The 14,296-nt window shown below is 33.4% G+C and overlaps 1 protein-coding gene across 3 annotated transcripts in view; it reads left to right on the top strand.

The window, feature by feature from the left end:
* Positions 1 to 373: 373 nt before the first annotated feature.
* Positions 374 to 14,296, top strand: part of LOC111044988 (solute carrier family 35 member E2A) — a 116,847-nt gene continuing 102,924 nt past the window's right edge. For 2 of the 3 annotated variants that reach the window (XR_005570742.1, XM_039423553.1), the window contains exons 1-6: positions 374 to 956; positions 4,491 to 4,626; positions 8,788 to 8,903; positions 9,430 to 9,562; positions 10,444 to 10,497; positions 14,044 to 14,247. Coding sequence is in view for 1 of the 3 variants with exons in the window: in XM_039423553.1 (XP_039279487.1) it covers positions 710 to 956; positions 4,491 to 4,626; positions 8,788 to 8,903; positions 9,430 to 9,562; positions 10,444 to 10,497; positions 14,044 to 14,247 (890 nt within the window). In the remaining 2 variants the exon portion in view is untranslated. The remainder of the gene's footprint in view (positions 957 to 4,490; positions 4,627 to 8,787; positions 8,904 to 9,429; positions 9,563 to 10,443; positions 10,498 to 14,043; positions 14,248 to 14,296) is intronic. The other variant, XR_005570741.1, reaches the window with a different exon arrangement.

The raw sequence follows: 14,296 nt of genomic DNA, 5'->3' as shown, positions 1-14,296 counted from the left end.
CTTTTCAGGCCATACGACCCTCGCTTTTTGGGCCATACGCCCTAAGCTTTTCATTCTTTGGATGAGTATCTAAAAATTTTCAACATTCACTCATGAGATTTGGATCTAAATCATTGTAACTCCTTTTGATTGTTTTTTCTTTAGTTTTCAATTCTTCAATGACGAAATCTATCCAACACAAGCTGGTCATGGATTGTGGAAGAACTGAATTTAAAAGTTACATTTTACAATAATTTCGCTGAGAAATTGAAAAAGTGAGAAATAAAAACTATTGTACTACATTGATAGAATGCGCTACTGTGACTCTTATGCACAAGTGTAAAGTGGTCTTTTATTTGTGTCTATGATATACATGCCACGAAAAGATCCCAGCAGCACACCCACACATAAACACAAACGCAACAACACACAACACAAACGACAACAGTTGTGTTTTCAATTTTCCAGCCGTGAGATTATAAGATTTGAGGTTGTTCATTCTCATTTTTGTTTGAACTTTGAAGTGCATTGCTGGCAAGTGTGATAAATTTTGAAAGTTCCTTCGCGTGTTTTGAAATTTCTGGCTTACACTTTTTTTAAATTCTACAATCCATTGTGTTGTGGCTATAGGCCTAGTTACAAAAATACAACGTGCTAACGGTTGTGTACGCACTTCAACTTTTCATGAAGATTTATCTTGAAAAAAGCTGTGTTTTTATTTTAAACAAAAATGGAAGATGATTCAACCATGCCTTTATTTGCAAATCACTTAGTATCGGAAGAAAATACTGTTATCGATGATAGGTCTCGCAAGAAAAGTTCAACATTAATTAATCCCGACAAGTTGAATAGTAAAGAAGGGTTATTCAATGTTCGTGCGTTATTCTTTTTAGTATTATGGTATTTTTTTAGTGGTTGTACTCTATTCTTGAATAAATATATTTTATCATATCTCGAAGCGGATCCTACAGTTTTAGGTAGGTGTACGTTGTTATAAATTTATGAGTTCTATCATTGCATAGCCTAACAATATTACTATTCTAAGTTAGCCTATGTATTATGTTTTTAGAATTATTGTTGTATTTTAATTACATACAGAAAACGCCTGTAAAACACATAAATTCAAAAAAAAATTTTTTTCTTAGCTTTTTTTGACATGTTAAAACTAAGTAACTTTAATTCAATTTTCATGTTAAAGCAAGGTAGTATTATGAAAACCACTTTTCTAGTTTCAGTTGAACTCAAATATTTGCTAGTAGAGATTGCTTAGCTACATACAGAGACAACTGATAAAAGTAATTAAACTATCTTCTCTATGCTACAGAGCACGTAGCTGCGTCTGATGAGCCTTGAGTCATTACAAGTATTTACTGATACATTTCTTATACATATTCCAGCTATGAGATAAACTTACTCGACACCTGTCAGGCCTACTTGTTACTTGTATTTGTCCTCCTACCAGTCTGATGGAGTCGTCATTATTTTTTTTTCACGGCGGGTAATTTCTTCCATGAGCATGTCGTATAATATGTTGAAATATATGCTCTTCAACATACTCTGATACTGCATAGTAGGGTCGGGCCAATAGGTATGACTTCAGGCCTCTGGCAAATGCTGCCTCATCATCTATGTCCTTCAGGTTACGTGGCAGTAGGCTACATTGAAAAAGTATGATTCTGCATATGTTGAAGAGAAGATGTATTTCTTCAGTCTATGTTGCGGCAATTCAAGATTATTTTTGTTTCAAAGGTTATAGCAGTGATTTTTCTTTCTTGTGGTAAGGCCTTTTTTCTTAACCAGATCCAGTCTAGTGTGTCGAAGGCCTTTTGAAGATCTATAAATAGCCCTATGACAGTATTTTTCTCCTCTCAAAGTTGGTTTATGTTGTCACAAAATTCAGATATTGCAGTTGTAGTGCCCAGACGCTTTCTAAATTCATGCTGTTGTGCTGTTATAAGTTTGTTGCTCTCCAAATGCAGGATAAGCTGGTGAATTACTGCTCGTTCGATAAGTTTTGAGGTTATAGGTAGGTTTGCTATGGCCCTATAGTTCTTGTCATCCATTTTATCTCCTCCTTTGAATTTTGGAAAGATCTTTGAAATCTTGAGAGCCTTTGGGAATACAGTTTGCTTTAGGGAAGAATTTACTATTTCCAGTACGGTAGAGGTTTTGTTGGTTCTTCTTTGCAATTTTTAAATATTTTTCCAGTGATGTCATCATGCCCAGCAGAGTTGTTCGATTTTAGTTTGTCTATGAGATGGTGGAGTTGTGCTGTATTTATCATCTGAAATTCACTCAATGCTGTGATGCCTGTCAGCTTGGCCGTATGTCTTAGAATAGGGTCAAATCCTGTTATTATTGCTGGCTGTGTAAATGCTTCATTTAGGATGTTGCTAGTGTGAAAAGGATCAGTGATCTTCTGGCCCTCTTATTTCCAAACAGAGGTTTTCCTGCCTTTTAAGATTAGCCTACTTCTGTTCCGTTCATCATTGATCATTTTCCATAGGGTCTTGGCTTTGTTTTCTGATTCCATAATCCTACTCTTGACATGTATCTTTTTTTATGCTTTACATCCTTGTCATATAGATTTTTTAGTTCTTTGAATTGCTGCCTATGGTCCTCTGATGCAGTTGAGATGAATTTCTCTCTAGCTAGATGCATCCTGTGTTTCAGAAGAATAGTGTTTCCGTCCCAAAACTTGGACCCCCTCGCTGTAGTGATCTTCCTTGGTCCTCTTGGCATTATTTCATCCATTTTCTGTCGCATTCTTGTAGCAAAAATATTGTATTTTTAATCGACAGCGTGTGTCTTAATCACTTGTGACCAGTCAGTATGCTGTAATTTTGATTTTAGCTCTTCTATGTTTCCTTTTGAATAGTTTCTTGCATACCTGTATGTCGGCAATTCCGGGTTGAATTTGTATTTATGTTACACAATACAGCGTGGTGATCTGAGAAGAGGCTTGGGTAGACTGTGGCTTCGATATCTGAAGGTGAGAGGTTGGATAGCATGTCTTCTTCAATGTATATTGTAATTCCTCCCCAGAGGTAAAGAGTCCGGCAGAAACAAGAAACAAGGGAATAACCCGGAATTGAAGTGCAGAGGAGCTCCTCGTCTCGCAATCTATGTTCAGATAGTATCAGAATATCAGGGTTGCATTTGTGGAGATCTATTAACAGTCTGCTATTTTTACCTGCAGGCCTCTCTGAATATTAAGATGGAAAATTGCTAATATACTTGATTTTTTGGTTTTGCTGTCTAAGTTTTGTCTTTTGATGAGACTGTATTTCCGTTTGGGCTCATTGCATCATTCCCTAGGATTTGGTGAGGTAGTTGAAGAGCATCAATCAGTCTTTCAGCCAATATTCTTACGGGCGGAATATTTAGTCTTTCAGCGTAAACTATACGGGCGGAATATACGCTATGGAATTTCAGTTGAGTTTTAATCGCGCTTTTCTTCTTGTTACAGGAAGCATAGCCTCCTATAGATTCTGTTAACGAGCAAAAAACATCTGTCACGCCCAATCCGCCCGTATAGTTGGGGCATTATTGATTATAGTAACTCTCCCACGAAAAGTTTATTAGCGCCGGTTTCTTTGGTGTCTTCTCATTACCCCTCTTGAGTTTCTGTCCTCGAAAAATGTTATGTAGACTGTAGTACAGTCTCCATACAAGGTAATATTTATAAATAAAATATAGAATAGTTCACTATAAAAAACTTAAGTTTGTTTACCGGTTTGAACCAAGCCTTTTAAATTGTTGGTAGTCTGTTGTACCATAGAGAAACAATAGCATATTAAGTAGATATCCCATGGTACAGGGCGTTTATGTCGCAACTTTTACTGTTAACTCAAGCCGATAGTCCACGTAGTTCTTTCCCGTGAAGCTGTGTGACGCTGGTAGTCTTTCATACTGTGCCGTTCATACACTCTCACCCGGCCAAAACAGTAAAAATCGACAATAATTGGCTTGTGTTAACAGTAAAAGTTGCGACATGAACGCCCTGATATGGGATATCTACCTACGCTATTTTTTCTCTAAAGTTGTACTTAATGCGGACAACAAGCACATGAGCATAATTTTTCAGTCTGGTGTGTTGTGATGCTACTGTGGACTGTGGGTTCTGTTGAAATAGATTTCCGCTTTCTCCTCACTTTCAAATAAAACTCGCCTTCAGAATTAATAGTGCCGGTAATATTATTTTGATGTCAGCCTTCACAAACAAAGGTGTGTAGTGCGGAATATAGGGCTGCTTGATAATATTTCATAAATAGCTCTCTTCTGTAGTAGGAAGCAGCAATCTCCATATTTAGGCTTCCCCAAAATATGATACCATAATCTGGTATTGTTCTCAAACTATGCAATTATTTATCAAAATCCCGCAATTATTTTGATTTTCTGGGGAAGGATTGAAGCACCAATTAAAAATATGAATCTGCAATGCTGAAGTAATATAAATAACATACTTATAATATTCTACTTGAGCCTAATGCACATTTATTTTGTTGTAGGTACATTTCAAATGTTGATGACAACCATATGTGGCTTTATTCAAATGTATTTTCCTTGTGGAATGTACAAGCCTACACAGAGGCACTCGAGACCTCCGGGTTTCTACAAGCACATGACATTCGTAGGTTGTACCAGGTATGTCAAAATTATAATATTTTCATGTGTGTGCTGCTTTATTCTATTAATTTTTCCTCAGAATAATGCCTTGATAATATTAATGATAATATGGGAGATATGCTTATGAGAAATAAATCTTAGGCTACTTCAGTTTGAAGGCCCAAGTGGTTTTTTAAGCATGTAAGATGTCGGGGTTCAATATATCACGTTGAGGACTAAGCTACCTATAAAGAAATAGTTATTTGTATATCTAGAGTGAAAAGTACGACTTTTTCTCCCTGTGGGAAAAAGTTTGAAGCCCGAGGCGAAGCCGAGGGCAGCAATTTTTCTGAGGGAGAAAAAGTATTTTTCGCTCGTGATGTACACAACATTTTTCCTCCATTTACATTTTTTTATAGAAACTGCAAATAAAATCATTCTAATAACTTACGTATTGGTGACAATGATTCCTAACGAATCCTAACAACATAACCTAAATCTAAAACCTAAAAACCGGTCGTCTGATTGGCACTGCCGATTGCGCTATCTATCGGCAAAAGTTGTAACAATTATATCAGCTGAGCAGCTACCAAAAATGGCTGACTCCAGATCACGCGGTTCAGATTTGAATTGCAGATCAAAAATATTTGTTGGCTGGTATTTTGAATAGAATAAAATATTTTATAAATTTTTATCGTCTACTAATATTAAGAATATAATAATAATTATCATACAAACATATATTTCATGAGTTAATCAAATTTCTGGTTGTGGTATTGGATTCAGTTGACTCAATGACAGACACCTCTATTATGCTTTCTCATCTGAGCTTAGACCTTCTAACCTATTACAATGTAAGTTTCAAAATAGAGATGCTCCCCATGTTATTTAAATGGAGTCACTTTTACTCCCTAGGGAGTTTTTCTGTTTTTTACTACCGAGAGCGAAAAAGTGACACTTTAGTATTGGGTTTCAGGGAGTAAAGTAAGTACTTTAGACAGTAGGTGGAGGAAAAATATATTTTTCCTACAGTTACCTTGAAAAGTGACCATTCCTGCACAGACTACAGAACGCAAAGAATCACTTTTCCGCTCTAGTGCGCAAAGTATTATTTTGCGTACTCTTAGTACTTTGTGTATTATCTTGCGTTGTATTATCTTGTGTATTATCTTACATTGTTGGCGTGTATTTTGAATGCGAATTTGCTCTATCTATATTTTTTCTGATTTTCAAATAAATAAAAATGAGAACTCATTAAATTATACATTTTGAATATTATTAATTATTCATTATTTCAAATAATATTTTTTTTCATTCATAAATTGATTGGTTGAAAAATTATTTTGAAATCAAGATTTACTAAAAATTATTCAAATTTTCAAATTAATTGGATTAATTTAATTTTTAATTTGAATAAATTATCGATTATCAATTTTCAATCATCAAGTTTAAAATAAATTTAAGTTGTTATTAATATCAAAATTATACAGACAAACATTTGATGGATTTCAGCCATCATTTTACCCATAATCAACCACTTTTCATATTCAATGGTAACTGTAGGAAAAATTTAATGTGAAATACGTGCGCAAAGTTCCTCTGCTGCACTCAAGAAACCATTCCGCCCTCGTGCGTAAACGTTTCTTTCGGTGCAGCAAACTGTCACTTTGCGCACTAGTTGCACAAATAACTATTTTAAATGGCAACCAAAATTTCAGATTTTTTAATTTTTGACGGAATCAATCTTCTTTGGAGAAATTTATGTCCGAGTCTAATAGCCACCATGAGCCATGAGGGTGTTATGGATATTATGGCCACCATCACATGGTTATGGCACTTACTTTTTTAATTTATATGAACGACTTACCATGCAATATTGAAGATGAAATCACTACGTGTTATATTTACGCTGATGATGTATGTTAAATATTAAGACCCGGGGGTCTTACTGGTAGTTTCTTGAATGGATTTACGTTTTTTCATTTTGTTTATTATTTGAATACTATACACAGTTTTTTATTTATTTCTATAAGGCTACTTTTGATAGTTTTTATCATAAGATTACTATTAATCATTACGAAATTACAAAACCATACGTGTCTTTCAGAAAACATTAAAGGCTAATATAATTTTTTTCTTTCATAATCTTGGTTATTCTATGAAAAATCAAGATAATTATTGTACAAATATAATGCTATACTCATTCTCTGCAATAGAATTCTACATTCACAACAAAACCTCGTTTTATTGAAGGCTTCTTTTCTTTTTAGGCTGTGTTACAGCCCCATTTATTACTCGCGTTACAGAGGTATTAACTCATGACAAAAGGTAACCTGAAAAAATGCATCTCATCAATGCTGTCTTGTCTCTTGGTTGTCATTGTATGTTTCATAGGTTCTAATATTCATTCTCTGCAATCGACTGATTAACGAAAATTATATTATTTTCTTCACGTTTTACTTTCAATCCTTCATTAAAATCTATTGAACGTTCTTAATAATTTGAACATTTATGAATTTCATGTCATGTAATATTAATCTTAGTCGCCTTGAATTACATGCACTGTAATTGAATCTTGAGGTATTTTCGCTCAAGAAAATATGAAAGGTTTTGACTTACTTGATTTATTTTAAATAAATAATATAATAAATAAATAAATGTTTATTTCCCCAAAAACCAAAACTACTACATCAATTACAGAAAATATCAGATAGTTCACAATAACATACAATAGTTAGTTTCAGAAATTTCTTATAATATGTCTTCTACATGTTTAGTGTTTTCTGTGTGGAAATTGACCTACTATGCATCCACTATTGCGTATCATGTTCTAGAGTAGGCTAGTGTGAAGGTGACATTTTGAAAGTGTGTTCTCTTGAATTGAACTATTTTGTAAGGCTGAGCTAATGACACTTACAGTTGGGCTAACTAACTGTCTAGTCGTGGTTGAGTGCTTATTTATGCAAGAGTTGGTGCTGAAATTCTATCTGGTGATTCCGTCAATGATTTAGACAATGTAAACCTGCAGTCATGCTTGAGTGACAGCCTGAAAGTATACTAAAAGAAAAGTATGAATCAAAATTTGAATTAGAAGAGGAACTTGACATTTGAATAATGACTGAACTATTATATTAATTTCAAATTCCTTACAATAGAACTCCATTCAAACGATTCCATTGGGACTAGGGCCTGGATGATTCAAGATTCGTTTATTGTCAGAACATTAAAAACAAATGCAAGACATCGTCAAAAAAAACATACAAGCAATAATAAATTTAACAACATCACTGTATTATATCATAGTCTTTCATACTGTAAGGATAACAATCAATTGAAACAAATTTAACAACATCAAATATATCACAGGTCATAAAATCTTTACTTATCTTTTTTATCTCTTATATTTTTTAAGTCATTTATACTGTAAGGACAGCAGTTAATTAAAATATTTTCCAAATAAATTTTCAACTGTAATAATCTCAAGCTCTTTTATTTCAACTGGTAACTTATTGTACATTATTTTTCCAAATTCAATAAAACTATTCAACACGATGTGGTAGTTACACTGTCATCAAGATGATGCTCATCTTTTATTGTTTTGTCAGAAGTAGTTTATCCATTCTCTAGTATTATGACTTTCGGTTCCAAAAATTCAATCTCGACTGTACTGAACTTCACTAGTTGAGCTCAAGATCTACTGGCTATCATGGTCTATTCGCTACATATTCATTAATTCCATAAACATTCTCTTATAATAACCCATTGTTTTTTTAAATTCATGAAATTTTTCTCATTAGATTTCACCATTATTTTTTCACCAATCTCTTGTTGCTTCTTTTAGTATTCATTCATTTACTATAGTAGAAACATTGGTACTAATATTTCTCTATTCTCATCCTATGGTTCTACTTAGGAAGGTTGTTTAAAATATTTCTCTTTGCGTATGCAACCGATTATAATTTGGGATATGAACGTCCTCACTACCACTGTTAAAATTGTAAGTAATTGGTTTGTCTTAATTACTGTATTATTAAATTGAATTGAAATTTTCTCAACATTCTTAAAGAGATAAATTGAAAGTTGAAGAGTACGGAAAGTATGTATTTTACGTGTTACTCAAAATTTCCGGGGCTTTGAAAATAATAATTGATCTTTGGCAGTTTTATTGTTAATAATAATCAACTTTTAATCTGGTTTTAGGTTCACTACGGTTATCCTCGGCTTGGTATCTTTAAATTATGTAGCTGTGAGCTTCACAGAAACTATTAAAAGCTCAGCGCCTCTGTTTACCGTTGTCATATCAAGGTTTCTACTTGGTGAGTTCAAATTTTATCAACATATTTTGCTAAGTTCTCTCTTGTTTTTATAAGTATGAAAAGTATATAATCATAATAGTATACTAGCACTTACTAGCTTACTTCAATATTTATTATTTCTTGAGAGTTGTACACGATCTACTTGTCTATTTTTTGTAAGTTTAATAAAAAAATAGTAAACAGGTTCATTTGCAAGCTATAAGAACATTCTATTAAAATCTCATAAGAGCATTTTAGAATAAAATATTTGTAACGTTACTATTACAGTATATAATATAATATCTTTGATTGTACTGTTAGTATAATTAAATAGCTCACATCACTATTAAAAAACAATACCAAATAAAATTAAAAATTCAATAAAAACGTTCAAATTACGTAAGTATTTTGTATCAAAATAACGGGGAGAATGTCTCCTTTCTATTGGTGTCTTGATCATTTTTGTCACTCACTTTTTTCATTAAAATTCTAATATTTGATTCAGTCTTAAGAATTCAGTTGTGTTTAAAATAACGTTTTGTTTCAGGTGAACATACGGGGTTATATGTTAATTTATCGCTGATTCCTGTGATGGGAGGCTTAGCATTATGCTCAGCTAATGAGCTTAGCTTCAATCTGAAGGGGTTCATCGCTGCTCTTGCTACAAATGTGACAGAATGGTGGGTGCCGCCTTTGTCTTGCCTTATCACTCCTTTCATTTCAAAATACGGTAGCTAGCTGCTTCTCAAAGTAAGATTTTAGTTTACACCATATATACTTTGAAAAAGATAGGATGAAGAGATACAATACTAAGCATTTGTGTCATTCGTATCTACGTATTGTTTGTTTAATTACTTGTCATTGTGCAATCTACTCTATCCAACTCATCAACTGCGATTGAAAATCAACATTCGAATTCATATACACGTACATTCAATCTGTATTGTTTACAAATGATGTTAATTCTGTCAGTTGATGTGTTTCTGATCTACCAATTTTAATATTTACTTTGACTGTTTTGAATACTTGAAAACTATTTGAAAGTTCAAAATTTAATTTTCTCAACTTCTAATTTTCACAAAAAAAGAACGTTATACAAGTCGAAACAAAAAAATATATTTTTGTGAAAAATACCTTTTTCCTATCATTTCTTGTGGAGCGGCAAAGGTAGAGTGTTGCAAAGAAGGTAGAGGCTGAGTGTTGAAAATAATGCATATAAGTAAATTAATGTCTCTGCTCCCTTCACCGCTCCACTATCCTATGTTCTGACACATTTAATACATGTGAATTCTAACGCTATTTGCTAACTTAGCCGCTCTACGTTTTGACTCGTAGCAAGATAATGTGAACTTTGGAAAAGCAGAGATGATGATATGAAAGAATTTGGGAGGAATTGGGTATTGTTTCAAATACAATTTTTGTATTTTGACCCATGATGGTACTGGGGTTTGCAGAAAATCCTGTATATTAAAAAACGTATTCATCATTATCTCTTTAATACTCATCATTTCTGTATTAGAAATTAAATTGTGACTGAATTTTATCATTTTATATTTTACAGCCTCCAGAATGTATATTCAAAAATGCTTATTAGTGGAGATAGATTCAAATTCACGTAAGTAAATAATACCATTTTTAAGTCAATAACAATAACATTTTTAAGTAAAGTCCAATATATGACGGTGCTTCTGCACATTATGAGAATTCATGTTCCTGGGGGTATATTATACCTTGCTATACTGTCAACGTCAGGTATGAAAATCCTCTTTTTTTGTGTGTGAAGAAATCACACTTGAGAGATATAGGTCATGTTTATGTATCTCATGCCTCTCTGATGAGCGACGGTCAGATAGTCCAGTGCTATTAGATTCATTCAAGTATTTTTAATCATGTGGGTCCCTGGAGAGGGTGCCCACATAGAATTATTAAACCTATGGAACTGCTGACAATGATAGTTATAGAAATTTCCAAAATAGTTTTTATAATTGCCACAATAATAGTGACTAATGGTAACAGATGCTGATTAGTGGGAGTCACAGGTGCTGCATGATTGAACACACTTTAAGGCTGTGCAAAGGCTAAAAATAAACTTTCTACTAGTGATATTTTTCAAAGTTTTTCGATTTGTATATCATCAAACTATCAAAATTACAAAGGTTTCTCAGGTCATCATTACTTTTTGAGATATGAGCGCCCAAAGTTTGAATTTTGGGTTAGAACATTTCAAATTCGATAAGAGATTTAGAGGATATTCTTCATGGTATTGTTGATTTAGTAAAACAAAAATTTTCTGAAAATATCAATTTTCGAGAAAGTTATCCAATTGAATAAAAATGACCAGTTATTTTTGGTAAATTAAATAACTTACTCAAAAATCTATATTTTTGGAAAATTTTTGTTTTACTAGATCAACAATACCATGAAGAATATATCCTTCAAATCTCATGGATTTATCTCTTACCGAATTTGAAATGTTCTGTCCCAAAAATTTAAACTTTATAGGCGCTCATATCTCAAAAAGTAATGATTGAAAGAAAAATGTTTTCCTGGTAAAACGTTTTCATTTTGATAGCTTGATGATATACAAATCGAAAAACTTTGAAAAATATCACCAGTAGAATGTTTATTTTCAGCCTTTGCACTGCCTTAAACTTATATTATACTGACCACATAAAACGTAGTTTAGACCGCTATTACACGATTATAGTTCTATGTAATATGCAGATCATATGAAAAGAGATTCATATGAAATCATATTTCGCCAACTAGTCTCAAATAGTATTCATTTTGAAAGTAACTGCACTTTTGGTTCCCCAATCTAAATTCGGAAACTACTGAAGTCCACTTTACAAATAGTTCTTTCATTTCATACAGTTTGATCGAAGTGAGTTTAGATCTACTGGCTCTGCTTTTTAACTCTCCAATGACTCAGAAAATTATAATGCTTCTAAAGCTGCGTTTACACCAAAGCTATTAACAAAATGTTAATAACTTAATCGTTATAGATTTTATTAGATTGAACATAACTTATCATAAACATGATGAACATATGTGTTTGTCAAGTTCCGTTTTAACATTTTGTTAATAACTTTGGTGTAAACCCAGCTTAACTTTCCATTTCTATAAATCGCTATTATTTATAAAAGTTCAGTATGACTTTCTTAGTTTCTTAGACTCCCCAATGTCTACATTATCTTCAAATATCGGGGCACCGAGCTTCGCTCGTTATTTTTATTTATTGACTAGCCGTCAGGCTCGCTTCGCTCGCCTGCATTTTCATTTGAGCATTTTATCATATGTTAGGACGATCCAGTGGGGGTCCAGACTAAACGTCTGGATAAACGGATATGGCGAGCGAAGCGAGCCTGACGGTCAGTAATATAATATTCCCATGAATAGCTCTGATTGAAGTAGCAGTGATTCCCAATCAATTTTTCCGCGATAAATGCATTTCAATCTTCAACTTGGTGCCAACCTAACAAAGTCAACTCAACTTAATGCCAACATGACAAAATGATTAATTTAGTTACCAGTTAACAACTGTTTCGAAGGGGTACTCTCTCTAGATTATAGTTCTATATTAACATATGGTATGGCCTTTTTTCAATTATAATTAAGAGAATAAGAAGAATATACATGCTAAAAGACGAACTTCAAACCCTTAAAAACCACCCTTAGAGTTAAAATATTGTCAAAAGATTTCTTAGTGCGCCTCTAAAGGGCCAACTGAACGTACCTACCAAATTTGAACGTTTTTGGTCCGCTGGATTTTTAGTTCTGCGAGTGAGTGAGTCAGTCAGTCAGTGAGTGAGTGCCATTTCGCTTTTATATATGTAGATAAACAGAACACAATTCTCTAAAATGATCGTGTTTATATTTCACAGCTGGCTATACGTCATCTTATGAATTTCGGGGATGCGATATTTTGATTTTTCACTTACTATCCACAGTTGTTTCAGCCAAGGATGAATTATCCTTTCAATGTCGTTCAGCAAGTTTTCTCAAGGATGAGACCCAGTGCAATCGAATCTTTATATCATAAACCTACTATGTTCCAAATTTCGTGAAAATCGTTAGAGCCGTTTTCGATATCCGTTAAACATAAATAACCAGATATAAAAATAACCAGATATAAAAATAACCAGATATATAAATACAGAAATTGCTCGCTTAATATAATAGGATATCTGCTTGACCATAATGACAATCAATATTTCTCAGAAACTACGCATTACATCCGAAGAATGATTAAGATGTCATAATTTTTTGTCAACTTTTGTAGTATGACTGAACTGTAGTTTCTTAGGGTACAAACACGCTGAAAGCGGAGCGGAGCGTGGCGTTGAGGAGCGTCGTGAATAATATCATGTTAAGTAATGAGTTGCAACACACTGGAAGCGCCTACTTGCAGAGCGGAGCGTGGCGTCAAACTTTGGAACAAGCTGGTTTGTTTTTTGGAGCGTCTGCAAGCGGAGCGTCAAAAGTGCGAGTTGTTCTACATTTTCCCACCATCTAGTACACTAGTAAATTTAATGTTTGCCCAAATTCCCCTGTAATGTATTATTTGATTATTCAAAAGAGAAGATTTATCTATTTCACTTTGAAATCAAAAATCAAAGGATATTCTAATCCATTTCATTCATATTTCTATGAAATTAATGATGATATTCATCAAATAGTTGACTGTCTAAGTTAATTTCATGAACCCACTCTGACCTAGCAGGCTTAGCTTAGCTAATATCCAATACTTTAAGTAATTATTCTCACAAAGTAATGTCCTTGCAAACTTGAACAACGCCATTTTCTAGGACCTTGACGCTCAGACGCTTCCTGTGTGTATCATGAACGCTCTGACCACGCCACGCCACGCTCCGCTCCGCCTTCAGTGTATTTGTACCCTTAGTGAGAAACATTTTGTTTTTCACAAACATTGTCTATTTACAGAGCTCTCTATTCAATATTCATTATTCAACTGTAAGCAATAAAAAGAATCTTATCACTAAGTTCACAAGGAAATCTATACATAAGACAAACCAGTGAAATCTATAGAGACTACAACCTGAGCATTGACTTCAAAACAAATAATTTCTATGAGTTCAGTATGAATTTCTATATTCTTCTACGCTTTGCTCATCATCCACTATCAATGTTGATGTTGCAGACCTGCTGAGCTACAGTTCTATACGAGTATGGCATCAGTTGTTGTTCAAATTCCAGCATCTTTATTCTTCGTAGACATTCCGCAAACAGTGAACATGATGACCATGGATCAGTTTTTAGCCTGCATCATGAATGGAATATTTTTCCACTTCCAAAGCATTACTGCTTATGTTTTGATGGATTATATTAGTCCTGTTACTCATAGGTAAGTTAAACTTACTTTTAATTATACTCCACAGAACCTTTTTTCCTTC

The sequence above is a fragment of the Nilaparvata lugens genome, chromosome 3 (assembly GCF_014356525.2).
Source record: "Nilaparvata lugens isolate BPH chromosome 3, ASM1435652v1, whole genome shotgun sequence".
NCBI lineage: Eukaryota > Metazoa > Arthropoda > Insecta > Hemiptera > Delphacidae > Nilaparvata > Nilaparvata lugens.
The sequence above is the reverse complement of the archived record's forward strand: the minus strand, read 5'-3'. Positions and strand labels throughout refer to the sequence as shown.